At 40.8% G+C, this 24883-nt stretch overlaps 1 protein-coding gene across 1 annotated transcript in view; it reads right to left on the reverse strand.

Moving 5' to 3' along the window:
- Nucleotides 1–24883, reverse strand: part of lrp1bb (low density lipoprotein receptor-related protein 1Bb) — a gene marked incomplete at both ends in the record, with an annotated part of 224338 nt that overhangs the window by 111686 nt on the left and 87769 nt on the right. Inside the window, 9 exons of the mRNA XM_079170844.1 lie at nt 1515–1695; nt 2016–2252; nt 3493–3636; nt 3784–3976; nt 5950–6172; nt 10975–11137; nt 12129–12386; nt 16732–16860; nt 17614–17733. Of these exons, the coding sequence (XP_079026970.1) occupies nt 1515–1695; nt 2016–2252; nt 3493–3636; nt 3784–3976; nt 5950–6172; nt 10975–11137; nt 12129–12386; nt 16732–16860; nt 17614–17733 (1648 nt within the window). The remainder of the gene's footprint in view (nt 1–1514; nt 1696–2015; nt 2253–3492; nt 3637–3783; nt 3977–5949; nt 6173–10974; nt 11138–12128; nt 12387–16731; nt 16861–17613; nt 17734–24883) is intronic.

Genomic DNA, 24883 nt, shown 5'->3' on the forward strand with positions numbered 1-24883 from the left:
TAATACGATTTAAGCCTTAAAGTGTTAATCCTTAAGATCCTTAAGACGCTCAATGAATTTGAGCTTTGCAGCATCTCCTCAATATGTTAAATACCATCTCTGCTGCTGATGTCCTCCATATATAAATTTGCACAGGAATGTGAAGGAGATGATCTATGAAGACTAAGGAGACACAGCTATGGAATTTGTTAATTGGTTAACGAGCTGGTGGTGTATGTGTGTATGTACAATTTTATTTTAGCCCCAAAAACACCACAACCCTGTACTGGTTAGAACAGCAGATGTTCTCTAAGTTTAACCATGCTGGTTTATATTTACATGTTTCCTTTGGAAAGACACATAATGTGATCATCAGTCCAAGCAGATGTCTGCTAAAACACATGATCTCCAGGATTAACATTTGAGGCAAATTGATTGATTTATATCTACAAAAAGGCACAGTAAGAAGACGTAAGAAGGAGTTTGAAGAATTTTGAAGAATTTTGTTTGCCACTTCAGATCCAGTGAAAAAAAAAAAAAATATCAAAAACTTGCAATAGGTAAAAAAAGAACTTAAGGAGCTGAAAAAAAGATTAAAAAACAAACAACAACTGCCACTGCATATTCTTACTTTCAGTTCCTATCAAACATATGCCTATTACCATTTTTCTTTAAAGCACGTAGACACTGACACATACATGTTCTAGTTTTGCAAACTTGTACACACCACAACCAACAAATTATCCAGAATCAACGCTAAATCACTTTTACACCCGACACACCCAGAAAACCTTCTTCGAGCTGGCTGCTGGTATAAGCAGTATCAACACATTCTCACCCTAACGCATCAAATAGTGCAGCCTGGTCAGTGCTCCTGAGCCTCAAACTAAGACGCTTTACATTTATATTTTCCTTAAAAAACACACAAGTAAAAGTATATATTATTCAGGCCTTTTCAACTGAGTCAAAATGTCCTTGTATTTTCAGATTTAAAAAAATCAAACAGTAGCTAGCTACTTGCATTAGCCAACGCAACAGTAAGCTTGTTGGAGCCGCCCTAACGCACTGCTAGGTTTTCGGGAAGAATGGATTTGGTCTGGATGCAGAGCTCTGCACTGCTGGTGCACCCTTGGGCCTCGCTGCCCCAACTCTCCGGGCCGGATCCGTAGCAAGAATACCGGCGGGACGTGCTGCTGCACTCCACGCACTCGGGACTGGATCACCCCAGTGTTGGTCTCACAGTCTTCTAGTGACACATTATGCACACACAAGGTTCATTCCCTTCCAGAGCCCACAGAGATGCCCACACAAATATTGTCAGCCATTCTTTTACTGCCTGATTTTTTGTTTAACACAAGAAAGTAGAGATAAGTAGACAATTAGGATAAACAGCACAATGCCATGGGTTGCTTTTCATCCTGTGCTCCCCGAATTGTTGAGTCCTCAGCCATCACTGACCTCTTTTACTAGCTACTGGCTATTGGATTTGGTCTCTTTCATACAAAATTCACTGCGCTTTTTTTTTTTTTCCTGACCTGTTAAGAGGGTCAACCACGATTGCCCGGGGATGTGACATATTCCCTTCCAACAGAGTCTTTCTGGTCTGGGAGGCTCCTTCCAGTCTGGCAACACTGATTGTCTTCCTGTAGCCATCGTTGGTCCAATACAAGTTATTCCCAATCCAGTCCACTGAGATTCCTTCAACATTGTCAAGTTCTGCAAAAGAATCAGCAGCAGAGAATTCAACAGAATAACAAATGATGTGTTCTAAAACGTTTTCTTTATGCAGTACTGTGACTTTGATTGGTTTGCTAAAATATTTTTAAACAGTTTTTGTCTTTTAAAGATGAGGTACAATACATGAATACTACATTTTTAAGTATGCCTGTGTTTTGAGTAGACTAAGAGTATGTGAAATGGCTTCCACCTAACATTAATGCCAGGTAAGAATTACTAATATAAAATACTGCATAATGTCCGTTTAATTAATTCTAGAAAAATGCTGCAGTAAGTATAAAAAAGTAATTTAGACCCACCATCTTTGAGTATCGTCTCTCTGCTATTTCCGTCTATTTTTTGTCGACCAATGAGGAAACTGGTGGTGTCAGCAAAGTAGATGTGACCTGTTTCTGCGTAGTAGTCGATTGCTCGAGGGTTGACCAGGTCCTCGATTGGCACGACGTGCTCATCGCTGGACTTGATATTCATATCCAGGCCTCGGATGACCCCGGGACGCCCTTTACCATAGAATAGGAAGAGATTGTTTTTGGGCTCTGCAAGGCAAGAAAGGAGGGACCCATTTTTACTGTTATTGTCAATTAATTGGTCTAATTCATCAATGCTGATCCCAGCATTAAACCCTCTTACTGGCCACATTGTTCTTATATGTGAGCCAGAGCCAGGGCCATCCATTCACATTAATGGCGCCAGTAATCAGTGCCAATGACTTTGCTCTCCCCCTTCAATCATGCTCTTGCTACAAAGCTGCCTTGACAGTACGACGGGGAAAATGCTTGAGCAAACAGACAATGGCAATACTTACCTTGGCTGTGAACACAGCTTCTGATCTAAAATACCATGGTGTCTGTGTAGAAAGGCAAACAGAGAGGCCTAGAAAGCTGAGGCAGCTCCTCTGCGGCCCGTCAGCCGCTCAGGGGGCTGTGTGTTCTCCAACCCTTTGGGATCCACCGAAGAGGCAGGAGGAGAAATGAAAGAGGGCTTCCAGTGAGAGAAGCAGACCTCTCCTCGCTCTCAGCCCCTACCCAAGAGACTGGGATGCTGGGGGTGAGGACCACACATGCCTCACTTCAATTTATCATTTTGTAAGAGAGAGAGAGAGACCAACTACCCAGGAGACAATTAAGCATTGCAAGAGACCCAGATATCAAACCCCACGGTGACTGCTGTATGAAAAAGCACTACCATTTAGCACCGAATCTCATTATGCTTAGGGAGACGGAAAGCGCAAGCAAGAGAAAGATAGCTGGTGTCATCAGAACATCTATGAGGGGGGAATAAATCAAATCTGTCACGGCAAGCCTCCCAATGCTTCGTTACCCCGATCGAACAGTGGTGGGCCCTCAGATTGTGTCATCAATTTGATCTTCTGCTTTTATTGTCAAGTTCACAATGTCCAGCAATTGATCAGAGCAGCCAACAAATGCAGACAAACTTAGATCCTCATTATGGTAATAATCAATCAGGCTTGCGACAGGTCGATAGCGAAACGCCACTTTCAAATGGGTCCACCAGCGGTCGTCTTTATCACTGTCAGTCTATGGCTGAGGCCTGTGTGGCACGCCCTCGGCTTGAATATGACACATGACCTTTAGAGGCACTTGTCAATATCGAAGAGAGCACTGACGCGAAACGTTTTCTTTCAGGCATGAGTCAAGATCTGTGTTCATCAATAACAGGAAGCACTGCCAATAAAGGATGTACATTTTTTTAGAGATATGTACTAAAATACAGAATGATGCACCTATTTAAATCCAAGGCAAAATATGTACTGACTTTTACAGGACTGTCCATCGGAGCCTAGGCTGTAGCCAGTACGACAGCGGCAGGTTCTGGACTTGTAGCTGCCACTCAGAAGGCAGATATGGGAACATCCACCCGGTTTTCCGTATGAAGCTATTTCACATGCTTGACTCTTGACTGTGGACATAATCATGAAGGACAGAGAAATCATTACAAGCCAGTGAAGCATCCTCTTTCTGTACTTACACAGACTCCAGCTTCAGAGTCACAAGATGGGGAAGTTCTGACACTCACTTGCTCTATCTATAAAAAAACGTCCCTTACCTTTTGGCTGGGTGAGTTTGTGGTAAACACGGAGTCCTCTAGTATTCCCCAGGCTGGCTAGTGTCCTGCTCTCCGCTGTGATGTTGAACCTGTGGATCCGTAGCAGCTCCACAGGGTAACTCCCTTTGGAGGGGTCAGATTGGGTAGCATAAAGGTAGTCCTCAAACACAGCTAATGCATAAATGTATGACACCTGCAAAACAAGAAGATCCATGTTGTTTGTTTCGTTTGTTTAACATTTTGAAGCTTGAAGCCAAGTATAAGTAAAACTAAAAGAGAAAATAACAAAAAGTGTATTTTTCATTAATTCCATCATGCAGCAAGCATGAGGGTAGTGGGGTGGGGCGGTCTGTATATTTGGCAACCCACACGGAATCAAAAGCTGGACCCCATGGGGAGGCCACTGGCCCTGACACCACAGCCTCCATGCTACATTTAGCAGGCTGACACCCACGCAAAGCGCCATGCCTGGCTGAGCTGTGTTCACAGGAAGTACACTTAAGCTCACTGGGTCACCTTTACTTCAGAGGCACAAGAAACATGTGTCAGAATAAAATAAATAAATATAAAAACAAACCACTCAACCGTCTCTATCTATATGTAATTTGGCCTTGGCATTCTACTTTCAAAGCAATTTCACACATACTACTTAACAGGGTGTGCGTATACTGTACTTGCATCTCTCCCAACAGTAAACGGTTGGGAGAGGAGGGAAAATAGAAAAGCAGGACTGTGATAGTTAACAGATTAGAAGTGCAATGACATTATTTCATTCTTACTTCTCCACAACACTGTTCAAAAGCAGTGTGTAGCCATATCAAAGTGAAGTCTCTATCCTGGACATAATTGTGTCATTTATAGGTATCTATATTTTTGCTTGAAGGAATTGAGACAAATTTGGAGGAACCGAGTAAGAAATTCAGATTGCAATTCTCAAGTAGAAATATTGGTAAAATAAAAAAACGTAGGGGCAAATTCATGAAAGGATTGTGTGGCTTTTGCACACAGCTAGAACTGCACAAAAGAATCTCAAAGCACCAGCAAAGGGTGTTCCTATAAATTTTGCACATATTCAAATGAGGTAATTTGGCACAAAATTGGCCCCGTTCTTTGCAAATGAGCTCAATTGCAGAAACAATCAAATTCACAGAGATCGGCGCTAAAAAGTGACACTTGCAGTTGCGGTGAAATTATAAGCATCTTCAGTGAGTTGGTGGTAACTGATCTGCATTCATAATAGGCGTCAGTATCATGGCATACTAAATCCCAAACACTGTTTCTCTCTGTCACATTTAAAGCTGCAAATGTGCAAAAACTCTATGGGCGCGTTTACACTGTACTATCGTCAGCCCAAAATCTTTTGTAAATCAGACCTTGAGATGGGGCAGATAACTGTTGCAAGAGATGCACAATTCATGATGCTATCAGTTGCCACAATCCAGTTTTTGTGAATTTGAAAGTCCTTGAAATTAATCTGATTTGAAAAATGACATCTAGTAAGTCAAACTGTGAGCAACCCTGTTACTTCTGACCACAGATACCACAGGCTATGACAGAAACAAAACAACATACATAGTCTATGAAAAAGATGAAGAAAGGAGCTGCAAGGCATTTGTCTTTGTGGATGCAAGATCTTTCTAATGAGGCCACAAGCTCCTGGAGGTGGCCATATTATGCTAACACCTGCATAAAAAATGATTTATTTGAATGTACATTTTTCCTTCCTCATAAAGGGCGAGTAACTAAGTACAAGTAGCTTGAAAAGGCCTTTTAATTAAGTCATAATCTGTGATGAAAGGCTTCAGGAGTGCACTACAGAAAAGGGACTCTTGATATGCTCATTTGGAAAACAGCCCACAGCCTTCGGTTCAATAACTATCCCCATTCAAAAGACCTTTTCTATGAAAATGAGTAGTGCATTACAACAACAAGCAGTGAATATACCACCTGGCTGGCAGTAACAAAGCATGGTGCCCTAAATCAGAAAATTAGAAAGCCCCTCTCATGTAACAACTTGGAGTCTCTCAAATGAAGAGGAAGACAGTACTGATAAGAGAAGCCAATTGTCTATTCAGATTCTCCCTGACGTTTGTCCAAAATAGATCACTATGATGTGGAGCCGACGAAAGACAAAAAGCAGCATTTACAGTGAAATGTGACACTCACTTGGCTCCCATGGATAATGGTGTGTCTGTTCTTGCCCTGGTAATCCACCACATCGATGTAATCCAGGTAGGCGTCTGCCCAGTACACCAGCTTCTTGACCACGTCCAATGCCACAGCAGTGGGCTGCTCAATGTTATAATCCACCAGCCGGGTCCGGTTGGTGCCGTCCATGTTGCAGCGCTCCACCTTGGCCACGTTCCCATAGTCAGTGAAGAAGAGCATTCTGCAGAGAGTGGGAGTGTTCAAATGATTCAATGCTGTAAAGGAAGTTTTCAACATTCTTCGGGAGAGCAGAGTTTTCATTCTTTGCTTCAGTTCTTCTAAGACCTATTTCTTCTTTATACAATAAGCAAATCAAAACCAAATACTTTCCCTTACTGTACACATTTGAGGATGTTTCTGGCGTGTTTATTGTGATGGCCTATTTACTGTACCTCCAGCCATTTGATAAAACAGAACGACACTTAACATCCTGTATATATAGCCTAATATGTCAATTCACGCTGCGATTGACTGTTCATTGAACCCCATCGCTGAACAGCGATTGTCCAATCATAGCTTAGCAACCATAAATAGCAGGGTTGTTCAGCATTTCATTTGACCACATGTTGAAGCAGTGTGCACGGGGCTGTACAGTAGTGAGACTGATACTGAACATTTAAAAAATAGTATTTATGTATTTCCATTTCTTTCACATTGTTAATCAACTGGTAAAGATGCAGACTTTGTTTTAACCTGGGACTTGTTAGCCCTATATGTTTAGAGCATTTACATACGCTCCTTTTAAAGTCTTATTTGAAGACTTATTCTGTTGACAGTCACAAAGAAAATATTCTGCATTCTGCCCATTCATTCTTAGTGCCAACTGTATGCTACCTGCCCACCACCATGATATGGAATTGAATTAAATAAGAACCAACGGAGCAGATGTTGATTTAAGTTGGTGGGTGGTGATCCAAACCAGCGCTAAAAGTGAATATCTGGCTTACATTCATGAGGTAGTACAAACACTCCAGCGGTGCTCTGTTTTTGTTCGATGGGGACAATTTACAATTCTAACAGGCAGCGGTGGAGTAAGTATGTGTAACTGAAGCATACGCTATGCATTTAAAATATTTATTACTGCTCCAGGTGGTGCTTTGTTTAACATTAAAACAAAATGTAAACGGAATCTGCAAAGTGCAGTATCAAGAAGTAACTGCTGTTGGTGCAAAACCAAAAATGATATTTCCCTCTTAAATGTTGTGGAGTAAATACAGTATGCTTACTTATTTATTTATTTCCAACAGCTGTGAACAGATTAGCCATGTCAACACGTTGATATGGTAGAATATCATGGTTTTGTTTCTGTAAGTTTGTTAAGAAATCTTTTTAAGCCCAATAGTAGTCATAATTTGATTAATTTAGCTTTATAGCAGCATTTTTGTTGCATCCAGTATTAAGATAAAGCAGAAAAAGACAATGCGTAACATTGGCTGTGTTGTTGTGTTGGCTTACAAAATAAAATAAAAAATAGGCAAAGTGATAACAATAAATACAAACAGATTTAAAACAAGACATAAAAGGAGTTTAGAATGAATGTTAGATTAAAGCAGGATTTAAAAAAAACGACAGAATGTTTTAGGCTGCCTCTCTCATACATAGAAGCTCAATAACCTGGAGGCAAACGCAATAAAAGAAGCATTTCCCATTTCCTTTGTGGTAATTCTGGGGACATTTAGAAGGCATGCTGCGGAGCACCTCGGGGTATGTGAGTAGACATGAAATGATAGACAATGTGTGACGCACAGAGGAGCAAAACTATTTAGTACCTGAAAAACTGTGAGGAAGGATTGAAAATCAAGTCTTAAAGACACAGGGAGCCAGTGGATAAGTGGTCCTGTAATTCATGCATTGTCACAAAGTATTCAAAACTGCTCAGGTCTGCATGTACGGTAATTAACATGGAAGGTGTGCCATGCTGTCTCGCTTTGGCTTTGAGAGGACGAAGCTCCAACAACCTCCAGCGATAACAAGCTACAGCCGGAGAGCCGCGGGAAGCCGACTTAATCTGCAAAAGTCAAGTCAGGGGAGAGATGGGCTGCCCTTTGAACCCCAGACCAGGCTGGGCTGAAAAAACTGTCAGCGTCAGCAAGGAACCTAGCTCCCCAAACAGGTGCACCTCCATGTGGCATACAAATGATAGCTTTCTGGGATTACGACGGTGCTGATGCTGTAATTTTGCATTCTGCAGCTACAACGAGATACGTGTTGGATTTCTGGAAATGAGCACCCCTGATAAAATAAACTGCGTGGGACCAGTACAAATAAGAATGTGTCTTACAGTGGAACAGAAGACTGAATAGACACCAACAATGAAAGGCATACTCCAAACTCTTTCTTGATGTTTCTTACTTTTTTGTCCTATTTATTTCGCAGTAGCAGTTACATCATTTCCTTCAGCGGCTTTCTTCAGATTTGCAGGTTTCAGTCTGCAATGCACCTTCGCAGTAAACATGTATTTTAAAGTCAAGGACTCTAATTTTAGGAACAACTAAAAGTGTCTCCTAATGGATGCAATCAATCTGCATTCTAACAGAAAAAGATGCCCCCTGTAACATAGTAGGGCAGCATTTCTTACTCTTAAAGAAAATTTCTAATAAAAATCATTTATTTTTAAAGAGGCTTTATTTAGTTTTTCAGCTATTTCTTTTGGTTATCTATGCAGCCATCTCATCATAATAATTACGTTTATATACAAAAGTTGTGCCTGAATTAGCCACAGTAGCAGACTGGATCTATGGATGACCTTGTGGGTCATTCCAGACAATGAATCAATATGACTCTGGTGGTTATAAACAGATCCTCCATCTTTAGGTTTTAGTGAAATATCTCAACAATTATTAAATGAATGAATGAATGAATGAATACAATGGAAATTGGTAGAGCCATTCATGGTCCCGACAGGATGACATAACCGTCATAGTGATCCCTTAATGTTTAATATAGCGCCCTCATCAGGTCAGAATTCTGGTTCTATGATCAAATACCTGCAATACCAATGACATTCTCATCTTTAAAAAAAAACATAACAAAATGTTGCCACATATAATACAGGCAGTAATTAAGTCTCCCCAAAAAACATATTTGGCAAAGCAAATTAGTAGTATTTTAAACTTCATTTCCAGGTGACAGGGTTGTATCAGTGGCATAGTGCGTAATGTTAATTCTTACACTGATCAACACAGCATCATCCAGACTCCCCTAATCTTTTCAGCGATGATTGTATAGGATTTTAATATACATAGTGCATCCTTTCCAGTCACAGATATATACAGTACATGGTAAACACTGAACTAAAATAGGACTCAAATGTACCTTGATTTTTTTTTTTCTGATGAACAAACCATACCATCATTTAAATTCTCCTCCAAAATGCTTTTTAAAGAAAAGAGGAAAGGGCCGTTAATCAAAAGGCTTTCCGAATGCAAAGTGAAAATGCCAAATATGATAAAGACAAAGAGACAGATCAAATAACAGTACAAATGGAGTGCCAAACCAGAGCACATTCTATAAACACTGTTCCTCACACTGTGCTTTCTAACACCTCCCTGATATATTTTGTTTTCACTCCAATGCTCCAGGCTGAGAGACCTCTCTCAGACGGGCTTCTTCAGAAACAGCTGTACATATCTCACCAATTAGAGGCAGGAAGAGGCCGTGGCAAACTTCTGTGTCTTATACAGTAACTCTCTAGCCAGTAACCTGCATGTGTAGCTCCCTTGTGGGCCAGCAGACTCTATATCCATACAACCATCCCTCTATACACACACACAACAGAATGGGCACTTACCTGTATGTGTGTGAGTCGTGTGTGATTACGACAAATCCGCAAAAAAAAACAGCCCGACTTACAGCTAGCTTAAATAGGAACTCTAAGGTAAGGAATATTTACCATCAGCCATATTGCTGCACAATGGCCAACTAGCATTTAATGAGAACGCAGAGATGCTGCCAACCAGATACAGATTGTCCATGTCATTAAGAAACCAGCAGCTAATTATTCTGATTGGACCCAATGGCTTTTAGTGGTAAAACAAGCTGTTAAATTAAGTGCAGTTTATAAACTAGACATTCACAAATAAGCAGTAGTAATGTAATGTAGTTCTGCCTCAATCAAATTAATTATATGTTAAGATTCCATGTTTAAATTGTCTAGGCCTTATGGGTGCCGGACGTGACACTTTATAGAATCGGTGCGAAGCAAGATGATTTCATTAATAGTGATGTTTGGAGGTGGTCTTTGCTGCACTGAGAGCTCTACTACTGCAAAGAAAAGGCACATCACTAGTATAAGTGTATCACGGTATCTAAACTCTTGCTCAAATGTGCTCCAAGCTTGGTGTCTGTCCTCATAACATAATAGCCCTGCTCTTCTCTTGCTCACTGGAAAGAAGAGGGCAGAAAAGGCTTTGAGCTACTGAAAGTGGTTCACATTCTGGTAGAGCTGCTGGATGCAATTCATTTAATTTCTTTTTTTGTTTTGTTTTGTTTTTCTGCACAATGACATATGAAAACTACACAATAGGTTGTGCGTGACTGTCAACCACATGCTGTAAATGTTTTAGTTTTCACTGTGAGCAGTGTGGGGATATTTTTTAGTCTGCAGTTGCTAAGCTTTTTTTTGTGATCTCCACAGAGACAAAAATCCTGTAATGGAAAGTCCTGAAGGGGCCTTTCTTACTGAGGGATGTGGGGTGAAATCAGTGAATACAAATGAATGTCTCGACAGTAGAAGCTGTCTGAAGCATCACCAGCTATCCACCAAATTACACAGCTCAAAGAGAGGAGGGCTGAGTCGAAAGACAGGGAATCATTTAAATCCCTTCATGGCAACTCACTCACATTCTTCCAGACAAGTCAATTGCTATGCGGTGATTTTTTTTCTGTTCTTCTGGGATTTTTTTTAACAAAAGATGCATGATGATAAATGAGCCTCGCTGTACTTTTAGAGAAGGCATAATATACAGGCTGCAGAACACTCACCCCATGAGAGGATCCAGAGCTATTCCTTTAGGATTCAGCAGGTCTAGTTGTAGGATAGTAACACACGTGTCCCCGCCATGGTCACAGACAAATATCTTGTCAGTGATGCGGTCCACGAAATAAAAGTTGCCTGTCAGCCAGTCAATAGCCATGTTCTCCACATCTGCAATGGAAAAAAATTGGGTTACATTCTTGAGTAAAATAGTTGAATAAAAATGTAGAATAAAACGCTTGAATACATTTCTCACCTGCATGACTACCAGAGAAAGATAGTAAAAAAAGAATGATCAATATTGGTGAAGCAGAGGTTGTGATATCCCATATTTTGGTCACTAGCCCACCTCCAGGATATTGGGTCCTACACTTCCCATAATGCAAGTCAATAGCATGTTTTATAAGGACCCCCCCACACACACACACCTTGTAAAGGTTTCTGTTTAAAATGTCTGGATTACAGCACAAGCTTCAACAACCCCGAGGACATCATCAGAGTTATTCAGGAAAAAATTCTAATTGAAAAAACATTTCTATAGCATCATACAAAAGTCACCATGGCCACTGAGAATTCTAATCAGCTATATTTCCATTATGTTTTTGCAAAGGACATAAAAGTATAACCTGACACCTCAAATGCAGTTGTTCTAAATGAATGCACCAATACTAAGCTGTAGGTAGTAACAGCAAGAGGGCTAGACTCTGACTCAAAGCCTAAAAAGATTGCCTGTGAAACCCTTAGACATTTAACAACAGGTTTGATATTCGTGAGAATCTGGACAAGATCAACTACACAGAGGGAAGGTGAGCACTTTTTAAGTATCAGAGCAGGCGTAGCCTGCACGTTTGAAGGACAGCTGTAGGGGAAAGGTGAGTGTCCCAAACCGCTGAGGCTAACCTGCCTTCAACCACACAGATAATGAAGAGATATAGCGTTAGCTCACAGGTAAGAGTGTCAGAGCAAATGCAGGTGAGAGAGAGAGAGAGAGAGAAAGAGGTGTGAGAATATATGTGTGAGAGAGCATTGGGTGATGCGTATCTCATCTCACCACTATCCTGTTGGGGGGCGAATGTTCATGATTTGAGAGCAGGTCATCAGTCAAAAAGCAAAGTAAGGAAATGAAAAGGTGTATGAGCTGCTAGAGATGGGAGGTACATACGTTGCAAACTTTGTTGTGTTCTTATTTCTTGTTCCCGTGTGAATCCACGCAGGTTCCTCGTTTCAGCACAGCGGAGTTGCCCAGAGGACTCTGTCGACAGAGCCCAGCATACAATTTCCTGGCTGTGCTGGAAATCCAATGCCAGTGTTCCATTTACACTCAGAGACCTCAGGGGCTGGAGACCTGTTCCATTTAGATGGGTGATGACAATACGATCTGAACCACCAATGAGAAGCATTGGACGGCTGTCACCAGGATCTAGAGAGAAAGAGACAATATCTACGTTTACCATTGACCAAGAAAAGGGTTTAAATTTCAGCCAAATTATTCAATATTTAAAAAAAACAGAGACAATGAAGGAAGGCAATCATGCCTTGGTGACAAAGAATACTTCACCATCAAAGGTAGAGACATACAGAAAGAGTATATTCTAAACCGAACATGTGAAACAACACCAAAACAATCCCACAAAAGCTCATTTTCGAAGCTGATTGATTACAAAAGAATAGGTGAGACACACTGATGAAACACAGTACCTGTTTGAACATGCCTGTTCAGAACGGGCTGAATGTGTGGCCAGCTTTCTTGAACTCATAGAAACTACTTAATTCTGCGCTGCCATGCCATAGATAGCTACTCAGAAACACCAATGAAATACACTCCGGTTCAGGAAAAAAGTACCTTAACTATACTGCATTGTAAATTGAAAGCTTCAACTTGAACAGACATCAAGTAAATGTAAGTCAATTGTGCTGATATTGTGTTTCTTTCCCTGTTATAAAAATATGAATGCAGGACTTTTACTGTGCGCTATTAGTAGTTTTGTTAAAAGTTAATAGATTTACCTTAATTAAACTGTTCATTTGTCACTTTCTCAAACTTGAAGGTGTTTTCCGTGCGGGAAAGTACTCTCTATGCTTTCCAATATAAAGCACCTTTTTGGAAATGTATGTTTTCGGAGATGTGAGAGCAGCTACTGGATGCCTTGAAACCGGCCCGGCCGTCTCTTTGCATACATCAGCAAACCCAGTGGAGCTATTTTGCTGCAACGTTATTAGTACTATAAATGAGTATGGCAAAAGACGTACACAATTTGAGTCGCAATGGCTAAGTGTGGCCGTTCTTTTGTAGGCTATCCGCTCAAGCTCGTTAATTCTAGGGGAGTGAAGAAAAGGTTGGTTGTAACGTTATCCAGAATCCCGTATTCAGCAGGAAAAAGTGAACTGCAGTCACTGAGCCAGTCGATGTCTGCCAGCTGCAGAAGACATGCGCAGGTCTGCACAGCCCTGAAGCTCTGCCTTTGCAGCTGCACACACACACACAACACTGTATGCTTGTTTATTCAAAGTTGTTAATATTGAAAGTGTCGCATGTTCAGATTACACCAAATTCAAGAAAACACTCCATGGGGTTCCAGAAATGCACCCACCCAGTTGATCAGATGAGCGCTTCTCAAGATACGCAAAGAACACACAGAAAGAGAGAGACAGAGATTCCTCGCTTTATAGTTAAATAATTCAAGTCAAGGAAAGACAGTCCGTGGTAGTAAAACTGAGATAAGCTGTTTTATGGGCTTAATTGAGCGTGTGCATTCTCTGACATCAGGTTCACCCCCTAAAAAGGGCCCTTATTTATCCTGCTAACCCACACAAGTTCAAGTCAAGGGCTACCCTCCTAATATAGGCAATAAATCAGAAGGCCTGCTCACATAACTGCTTCCCCTTATCGCGCTGAATCAACTTTTACTCGTCACACATTTTTCTCCCACACTCGTAGGTAGATGGGGTTTTGACCAGAATCTCTTGTTGACCCTGACTTTTAAATCAAGCATGACAAATGTTAGCATATGCAGAAGTAATGGCAAAGCTTTTTTTGGAGCAGACCATCGTAAAGTACCTTTTTTTCTAGTTTCTAAAAATTACAAATATTACGAGGCCGTCTTTGTGTTTGGCTCACATTTAAAATCTCACTGAAATGACATTAATTCATCCCCTTTTTGCATTCAAAGCTAATGTCAGAATTACTCTTTTCTGTGTGTCTGTGTTTGACAGCAGCTGGAAGGCTGAGAACCAGCAGGGGAACGAGGGACAAAATACATTCGCAGCACACGCCGTGAGCACACAAGGACCCCACCAGCATCTTGAACCAAAGTGACACTTGCAGGAAGGTTTATGCTGTTTGATGTGTTGCTGCTGACCAGGGGCCGTATTCACAAACATTCTGAGAATACTCTCAGAGAGCTCCTAACTTAGTCTAAAAAGTGTAGCAAGGAGTCCTAGCTTAGGAGAGATTTAGGAAACCTCCCAGTGCAACTCTGAGCAACGAAGGGACAGAAACTTCTGCCTTTAGCGAGGAGGTGAGGTAGACCCACGTCGCTAGGTATTCATTCTTTTAAAAAAGTGTGATTGGTTGATCAAAAGAGGAAAAGAAGAATGCACTCTTAGTGACAATATGCATAGAATCGACAGTTAAATCGATAGGCCTAATTATAGAATTTAGTCTCTATTTAGACATGGTGTTGTTATGAATACTATTTTATGTAATTAGCATCAAATAAGTTGTAAGTTGTACCTTAAACGTACACTAGAAATAGTTTGAAAACACAGGCCTATTTATGCAGTAGCCTATTCAAATGCTGTTAGTTGACATATTTATTTGCTGTTGATCTATTTCTTATTCATTATTGTTATTTACCATACTGGTAATTTCAGTAGTTGATCTATTTGATATTAACGGGAGAAAAATGGTTCGTCTTTTGTCAGTTTATTTGATTACTGGCCAGTCTTTATAAGTACTAGCGTTGGTCAACATGTAAATCTATAAACCATCAAACACTGTTGAATTCGACCAGTTGACAGACATCTCAGTGTTGTGATCACATTTGTTCCTGGCATTACAGCGTTACTGCGTTGGATGGGAGACGCGAGCTCTAATGAGATCGACGACAAAACGTTATCCCTGCACGATCTAATCCGCAGTGTTTCATTAACTCACTGTCATTCAGCGTTTGGAGAATGTTTCTCCCACCTCTTTGTCTTACCAGCATATTCTCCTCTGCTTGTGAAACTCTAAAGCCTCTTAAAAGCGCCCCCCCCACACACACACACACACACACACACACACACACACACACTCCTATGAGGAGTTCTCTTCAGGGCTAAGATGCTCTGTGAATAACTTGTATCCTAACCAGGAACTTGTCTTAACTGTAAGGGGAACTCCTAAGACAAAATTCTAAGAAAGTTCTTAGAATTTCATCTATAGGAGCACAATAGGAGCACAATTTTTGTAACAGGAAGCTTTATGAAAACGGTAATTAGCTATCTAACCAGCAAATTGATGTTAGCAGCTGCATAACTGCTTTGTGCAAATATGATTCAAAATGAAATTGTTTGTATGGAACCAAATGTGTCATCTACATATACAGAGAACTTGTGATACGGACACATGAATGCAAAGATAGGGGGCATCACCAAAATGAGCAGAGATCGGGTCGGTTATTTTAAAACAAGATTCCTGCCATTTATTATATTGTGTGTGTGCAACATGCAATAACCCCACACTTCACTAAAATACAGCAGGTACTTGAGTCAGTGAAGTGCATTATTAAACAGACATGAAAAACAGCAGCGTGTTGTAGAGTCAGATTTATGCAAGGAATACAAATAGCATACAAAATAGTCTACCTTTCACTTTAATCTGAACCACACGAGAAGAGATCAAATCAAGATTAGGACCTTAAAAAGAACATTTTTGCTGCAGAGTTTTCACTCCAATCTTACACTCAACACATTAATATGTTTTTCTTTCCCTGCTGCTCCTCATCTTCTAGCCTCCGAGAGCTCTATCTGAAATTTATATTCATGAGGTTTTACAGCTAATGGTAACCCCATAGTTATCCCTGTACCACTATCGCTCTCTGCTAAATTAATATTAATGCATGTGAGCATTGGGTTCAGTTAAGTTTATGGGTAATCATATTCAGTTTATTCCTGGTAGGACACCAGTCACATTGATTAAAAGCTGCAACAGTGGTGTTCTCCCCAACTAGGTGTGTTGGGCCTCCAGCTATTTTCAACCCATATATGCCATAGTGACAACACCCTTTAAAGGAAAAAAAATAAAATCAGCTCCACTTTATGGTTCAATGCACAACACAAAAATATACAGCACAAGGTTAACTTGTTTACTTGCAGACGACGGACCACCAAAACACAATACCTCTTTGGGTTGTTTTATTTCTAAGTAGGCTGTTTTACTCATGGGGACAGATTTGTTACCAGCATCAGGCATTAACATAAATCAGTGTGACGCTGGGCATTGTCTCCGCACAAAATACTCCAGACTGCTCCCACTTAAAATCACATGCTCATTAATTGTATCATTATCCTGGCCTGACCACGTCTACCCGTTCGCATGTGGGTGATAGATGTGGTCACTACTAAACCACATTAATCTTGCCCCACAAAAGCTATTGAGCGCCAAGGCGATGCTAAGCTAGAATTCCACTCTGGTTGAACAAAACCGCCCTGCTTATTATTAGAACTGAAACATCCATACTATGCAGATTATATTGTTTTCCCAATGCAAGTGTGCCGCTCACCTTGTTTGGCTTTGCAGGATCTCCTGTCAGGCTGCAGGATGTATCCTTCTGTGCAGCTGCATCTGTACGACCCGTAGGTGTTCGTGCAGGTTTGGCTGCATGCGCCATACATGGCACATTCATCATGATCTTATAGAAAAAGGAAGAGAGTCATTTGTAACAAATTAGGTGTGCTCAAACATGACCCAAATACATAAAGTATACTTAATGTGGCCTCACTCTGGCACCACAGGCATAATTACTTTTATAACCAATGAGCCTTTTTTTGGAGCTGGAGTACCCTCTCTCTCTCTCTCTCTCTCTCTCTCTCTCTCTCTCTCTCTCTCTCTCTCTCTCTCTCTCTCTCTCTCTCTCTCTCTCTCTCTCTCTCTCTCTCTCTCTCTCTCTCTCTCTCTCTCTCTCTCCTTCCCCAAAACAGGATCAAATTCAAGAAGTAATGCTACTTTGTTAAACCCCTTCCTCCAGCATTATCATGCACTGTTGTGCCATGTTGTTGGTATAAGGTCTGTGCAGAGTCCAAGTAAGACACTACAACTCTAGAGGCACCTTTGGCAGGAAAATCCTGTCATACTCGCTGGCTGTCAGAAACCAGGCCTGTGGCACATATGTAGAGAGTAAAGAGGGAGGGAAAGAGACACGGAGGAAATGTGTGCTGTATATACACAATGTGAGTGTGTATGCATGTGTGTTGGGGTGTAATGCACTGTACAAGAGGCCCTGCCTGCAGACAGATGGTTCTCATATACCGAGCACCTCCTGCTTATTCATCTGAAGGAAGTGTGGTCGAGGGCAAAAGGAGGGATCGGGGAGGGGAAGAGGGAGGAAAAAGGGGGGATGGCTCCGTGGCAGGAGGCCCCCCATCAGCGCAGCTGAATCCTATACCTCTGCAGCTCGTCCCGTCCTCGCCGACCTCAAAGCCATCAGCGCAGAAACAGAAGGTGCCGTTTCTCGTCATGACGCAGCCGTAGCGGCACCGGAGCTCGTGGCAGGCTGACAGGAGCTCTGCAGGGGGACAGAGAAAGACAGTGAGGAAGTGAGGATTGGAGTAAAAGGATATGAAAGGGTACGTGGAATGGGAAATGACTTTTTTTGATTTTCCTCGTCGTAGCCTTTTCAGTCACTGTTGCTCCCCCGTCATTTAGCAAAAAAAAAATATCCAACTGACTGTCACAAGTTTAAACATTTATCGAACCATAGTTTCTATGAATCCACCATGAAAAGAAACCTGTTAGTCTCCAAAAGCCAGACTAATTTCCACAGCTATGTGTCCGTCTACATCTGGTGACTCAGACTATGCAGCTGTTAACTACAGGAAGGAACTGAAAAACAAATGTAAGAAATGCAGACAGGTGGAGAGTAAAAGGGGATTTTTAAATGTTGAAACTAAACTGTGAGTTTCATAAATCCCATATGAATCAGTGACCCAGCCATCACAGACGTCTGATGAGTGAAAATATAAGTTATTACAAGGTATTATATTTATAATTATAAGGTATTCTAACGTCATCATTTGGCACATTGACTGACAGGCAGCAGCCCTCAGGAGGTGCCAACATTGTCATTTTCCCATATATTTGTAGAATGTAGTTTTTGGTGATGATGCTCTTTATAGCACTTATCTTTATACAGAAAGAAACAAAGAACAGCTAATTATGGCATGCTGAAAGTTCAGCAGAACATCATAGCACAAGTGAAAGCACAACCCTGCAAACAAGGCTTTAATTGCACGAAGATTGATATGCCACAGCTGAACATTAATTAATGTCAATTTACGGCGCAAAAGACAAAAGCTTGCATTGATTGTCCTTGCTCTTTTCTGTGCTAACCATTTCAAGACATTATGAAATGCTGCAGCAGAGGAACAAATCAATTCTTGACAGGGTGTATTTACACTCAACAGTGTAGTGGCGACTGAACGACAATCAATGCCTCAACTATCATTACTTTCTAAATGACAATACAGTCTTTGATTTGGATTTTTAAGAGTTGGAATTATGTGATGCCAGTGGATCAGACACTTTTTAACACTTACTGAGCTAACAGAAGTCCATTTTTCATTACAGTGTCTAACTGTCTTCTTAGTGTGTCTTGACACATTGAGATGAATGGTGTCGTTGTATTGTTTGGAGAGCAATAATATAAATCTCAGTGAGGGCTTGTTGGAGACCAATATGTCAACTGATAATCATAAAATAAACTGTAAGAGGGAAATATAGCAATGAAATATGGTGACAAACTGTTGACTAACAAGCCAGAGGCATGGACACACACACACACACACCACTTCTTTACTCAATCTTAAACAGTGAGCACAAAAGTGTGTACAAAATACTGTTATTGATATCAATATATGCAGGCTGTAAAACAATGGCTCCGTTACCTTTCACAGCTTCAGAGAGGGCTGACATGGAACTACAGGGGTGAAGCTTTTGTCTATTTTTGTGTATATTTTATATATATATATATTTTGCCCTCAGTGGAGTTTTGACTGACAGGGGGTTGAGTGGGAAATAACTGAATTTTCATTTAGGGGCAAACTCTTTTTTGAGGTGATAAAAGAGCAAGCAAACACTGAAGTATTAAAATGGTAAATGCCCAGTAGCCTTTGGTCTTCAATGACCACAGAGAGCCAGTTTGGTTATTTATTTATACTCCTCACTTGCTCATAGAGGTGAAATGATTGAAAGGGCTAGACCTCAATAAACTATGAAGATAATCTGGAAACAAACTCCCCGCAGAGAGGCATGGTATTGCTTTTCTGTGTTTAAAGGATATGTTGTTGACATTAATCATTTTGTAATGACAATTCTTTACTCCATTCATTCAGCCAGTGGACTCTAGGTCGTGACTGCCAGGCGCACCCAGAGGTTCTGCTGAACTATAAATGTACAAGCATGTATACAAATAAATATGTTTTTATATTTTAAGAGGTTTCTCATCTCGATTATTTCTCACCGGGAGGTTAAAAAGATTATTTTCCACCACATTGCCCAGTGACGTTCAAACACCATAGGACAAACAAAGACCCTGGACAAGACGAGTCCATGTATATGAGCCAACACCAAACTGGGATTCATCATAATTAAGAACACACCTTTATATTTATGTCGACAAATATCTACAAAGAAAGTCTGTAAGAAGAAACTCTTGGTGACACTTTTCTAGTCGTCAAAGCTCTTTAACACCACATGTCATCATTCACCCATTCACACCCATTCATGGACTGATGGCAGGGGCTACCATGCAAGGTGCCACCTGCCCATCAGGACTCTAACATACCCATTCACACACCGCAGGCACAGTTTACGGGAGCAATTTTGGGGTTAAGTGTCTTGCCCAAGGACAGATGGACATGGACTAGTGGAGTCAGGGATCAAACCGCCGGTGCTTTGATTGAAGGACGACCTTAACCACTGAGCCACAGGCGCCCCACCACATGAAAGCTCCTGTTGGGGAGCTGACTGAAGATATAACCCAGTCTCTAAAACATTCCGCATATATACATACAGTTTAACATTGGCTATTTTTTTTCTTTTTTTTTGCAAGAAATGTAATGCTTCCTGTTTATATTTTCATCTAAGTAAAGACTAAACCTGTTTGTGGATGGGAGGGATTAAACATATCACATCTGTTTGCAAGATCATCAGAATGAATCAAAGGTGATTCTGTTGTAAGCACCTATGTCAAAAATACTATTTTTAGGATTTCTTCATTTACTCTGTACTTTTAAAGGTACCATTTAAGGAGAGTTGTTGTAATTTCAAGAGATGTGAAAAAGTAATAAAAAAACATTTCTAGACATGCAGATGAACGCAGCAACCACAGATACACATACTGCACATTTACGTATGCATACATGCAAAAATAAACAAGCACTCACACAACTGACTTGGTCGCTGTATCCACAATTTCAAAATGCATTTTCAGCTCAATTTAGCAAGAGACCATTAAAGTTGTACCCTCTGAAAATAGATGCAACAGCCTGTTGGTTAGCACCGTTACAACATTTCTTAATGTGGCCAGCACTGACATAATGTGACACTGATGACATAAAATAAAGCCATCGCATTTATCCTGCTTTACAGAGCTCTGAATAACTCACGTTTAACCAGTGATTACCAAACAGCGGTGAGAAACATGCAGTGAAAAAGCTGTTTTTTCCCCACACAATTGGATTTCTTCCAGATCTGGCTACACACTGTATTTCAGCCTGAGCTTGAAGATCTGAATTATCAAGAGAATTAGATTTATTTCCAACCTTGGCCACAATGATTTTTTTAATCAGAAAGATTAGATATTTTTTAAAGTCTAGACCTTAATTCACTGTAGCTGCAGCTCACAATGAGAGTTGCCCACCACTCCTGTTATCAACGCCAAACTGGAGTCACAGCTAGCAAGTGGTCAAACACATCCTTTGACAAAAGGAAAACTATATAGTAGGCAATTTTAAGCTAAATGTCACATAGGTCGCTCCGTCTGATGCAGACTCTATACCTCAATTTCTGTGAATGTGAGCCGCTAGCTGGGAAAGCAAAGCATTCACGTCAAACTAATTTAGAGGATGCAAATGCATTTTTTTGTGACTGAGAATGTTGACTGAGAATCTGCTGGACATATTGAGGTGGATAAGAGAGCAACACTTCTGGCAAAGTGGAGCCATGTGAAGCTCTACAATGAAATGGTAAAACATTGAACACAATCAGCCGTCATGGTGGTAATGGTGAGGGGAAAAAGTGCAGGTTGAAAGTAATCAGAAGTACACACACCAAATAATAGCCACACGCCGGTAAATGTGTCTGCTTGGATAGGCACATTGTGATCTGCCGCTATCTTTCTGAGATATTAGCATTTGAATGGCTCAGTGTAAACATACGTTCCCTTCCCCTTCTGACTGCTATTCAATTTTAATATAGCCTACTGTATGTCAATCAAAAGGAAAAAAGGTTTTTCTTTGTGAAACAGGTTCCTGCCTCTTACGATGGCCCTAAAAAGAAAGCTGCATGCTGGAATCGTAGCATAACCTCTAATATCTGCAACGACAAAAGAACTGTACGCTATTTCTCTTTGAATTCTCATGCAGCACAAAAGCAGGAAGTAGTAGGAAGTAGGCAACAATAGACTAGAGGATGTTTAATAGTGATGTATAAGTTTGCCAATTATAATACTGCTGCAGTTACGAATACACACTATGCAGCTGCGAAGTGTGTTTGTAGACATTGCACGGCAGCTCGCCACAGGTCACACTTTGCCGCTGCTCTGGTGTGTTTCCGGCGTTAGAGCCAACTTTTGCATATCTGCATTGTCACATCCCATATGAACCTCAGCAAACCGTTCCACATTTCTATGTGAATAAAAAAAGTACCATAAATCATACAGCACTATGAAATGTGTACTAAAATGCTACCTGGTGGAAACACTTCTGAGGTAGTAGGAAATGAAAAAAAAATGTTGCCAGCCCTTGACGGGTGGGTCAAAAAACTCACGCTGCTTCCAGCCATCTCTGTTTACTCGCTCTCAGGCTTGTGTGTGGACCCCATGTGACCTATGCATTATTATTCATCATGTGGCACGGCAACTAGCGCGCTTCCCTGTTGTGAGGCGGTATGCAAAATGACTACATGGCGAGCTGAAGATATTCAAAGCTAATCCTTATATCTGCTCAAAAGACGCCGGATCATCAGCTTTCCCTTTTGGCAAACACTGAGTGCTGCAGGGATTGTATACCTGCCACTGAGCCTGCTTGATGCTTTTCACATATCTAGAGCTATGCAGTGCTATCGCTGAGAACACAAGTCAACAGTGAAGTACATGTAGTAGCCTTGACACTCTGGTCCGCAAATATACTTTATGTGGAAGAAATATACGCTCAAAAGCTTTTCATTTTCTGTGATCTATACTCTTTCTAAGTCAATGTCATTATAGTTGGCATTAATGAAGAAGTATTTCTTGTATACCGTCTCCTAAAAATGAGGAATAATACAGCCGAGACTGATGCACTGGCAAGGAGAGAGTACACTCAAATTAGGATTTGTAACCACAACGGTGATGCGAAAAACAGCATACTCCAATTCTTTTATGAATGCACCTTAAAATAAGTGACTGCTGAAGTTTTGGGCACATGCAGAAATATTCATGAGTTGTTGGGCAAACAGATACAGTAAACAATATGAGCCTAGCCAACCAATAACCTTTCACAATTTTTTGATTTGTGAAATGTTTGAATAACTGAAACATGCAGTCAAATGTTACTCACGCTGAAACATAGAGGCATATGCATTCAAAGCAGCAAGCCCAGTCTAATTTACAGTCAACAGCAATCTAATTTGCTTTCATCAGATGCACTGTATCAACCGCACGATTCCAGCAACTGCAAAAAGAAATAATTCCATCTGTTTTCACATTGGTAAAAAGAAACGGTTGAGAATGTGGCGCTCAGAGGAGTTATTTTTACATTAATATATATTCTGAGAAAGTAATGATTTGCCTAAATTCTACTCATGATCTGGAAATTGCAATATCATTACGTCTGTGGCAGACTATGAGGTCCGGTTTTCACATTAGGGAGAGAGACCGGCATAGTTAGAGCTCAGATACTGTACAATGGCAGCATGTAGAGCAGGGGTGACAAACATACGGCCTGAGGGCGACAACCGGCTCGCTAAAGGGTCCAATTTGGCCCACTGGGTGACTTTGACTTTGGCCCACTGGATGACTTCTGCAGAGAAGTCATTCATTCCATTTTGTCAATAAAATGCACTCCTATTCTCTAGTGGTACACTGGGAGTCTCGCTGTCCTTATAAGAGTACTGGGCTCTATGCTGGATCCGCTATAGAGCGCTGCATGGATGACATGTTTTTGTAGGCCAACCCCAAAGTTAGCATCGCCCTGGTTCCCTCAACAAAATGGCAATGGGATTTTTCCATTGGATTTCTGATTAATGCAAAGAAATAAGCTCTGTGGCAAACAGATGTTTTTGATCCTTACATGTACTGTTCAGCAAGATGATCTTCACAAATTAAAACCACATTTAGTAAAAAGCCAACGTATAAACAAACTACACCACAGTCAAATGACTTCACGTCCCCACCAATCAGCAAAAGGCGGACTAGTGTTCGCCATTGATGATTTTTTAGTAGCCTAACCCTAACCACTTTTCAGCAACAGCCTTTTTGAAGACATGTAAAATTCACGAGTGGGATATTAACTGACATATTTTTATGTCGCGAATCAACTAAGCTTGTGTAACCACAGACCTTATTGCAGGCATCTAACCAAAAACAGATTAAAAAAACAAACATTGACCTTGAGACGAGGGAACCAGAAGTGCAAAAAAAGGCTAACGTAATGTTTCCAGACTTTAGGGCTCATTCCTGCAACCCTTTAAGTATCCCACATGCATTGTTGGGAGGTTTGAGGAAACAGCAGGCTGTTTATTATTGTAGTCGAGAGATCTCAGGGCGTTCATCATCATAATGTTCATTAATTGTTATTATTTTCAGAATGCACTTGTACTCCTTTACATTAAAACAAAAGACCCATTTGGAGGTGTGGTTTCTTATAGATTACTATGCAATGGTTTCAATGAGCCGGCCCATTAATTAACAAAAATGAGTTTGACACCTCTGTTGTAGAGAGTGGCTAAAAATAATCATATACAATAATAAAATTTGGTAACATCAAGCAATCATTCATCATTTATGTATCGTTGCACCGATCAGTCATTGCACTCATTGCATTTTGTGTTGTGAGATAACAATATGATATATGACCACCAAAAAAGACACACAGCTAACACAACACTGAGTAGACAGCAGTTATGCTAGCAACACTGGCTCTCACTTGTCAGGCACAAATACATACCAAAATGGTTGTACCCTCTTCAGAACAATATGCACAATAGTAGCAGTACCACCATAGTATCACCATACTTGATACTGAGAGTTAACATTTAAAATTGTTGGTATTATTCATGTAATTCACAAAACTACAGTAGCACTCTGCTTATTCCGGGGACATTTTACTCGACAGCATCCCACAAACGAAAAAAGCCACACATCAATGAAGACCACTTGAGTAGAAGATCCTCAGACCTTCCACATTCAGCACCACAGATGGCAGAGTATGAATGGTGTGTGTGGCACTGTTGCTCTG

This window comes from Pholis gunnellus (genome assembly GCF_910591455.1).
Source record: "Pholis gunnellus genome assembly, chromosome: 12".
NCBI classification, from domain to species: Eukaryota; Metazoa; Chordata; class Actinopteri; order Perciformes; family Pholidae; genus Pholis; species Pholis gunnellus.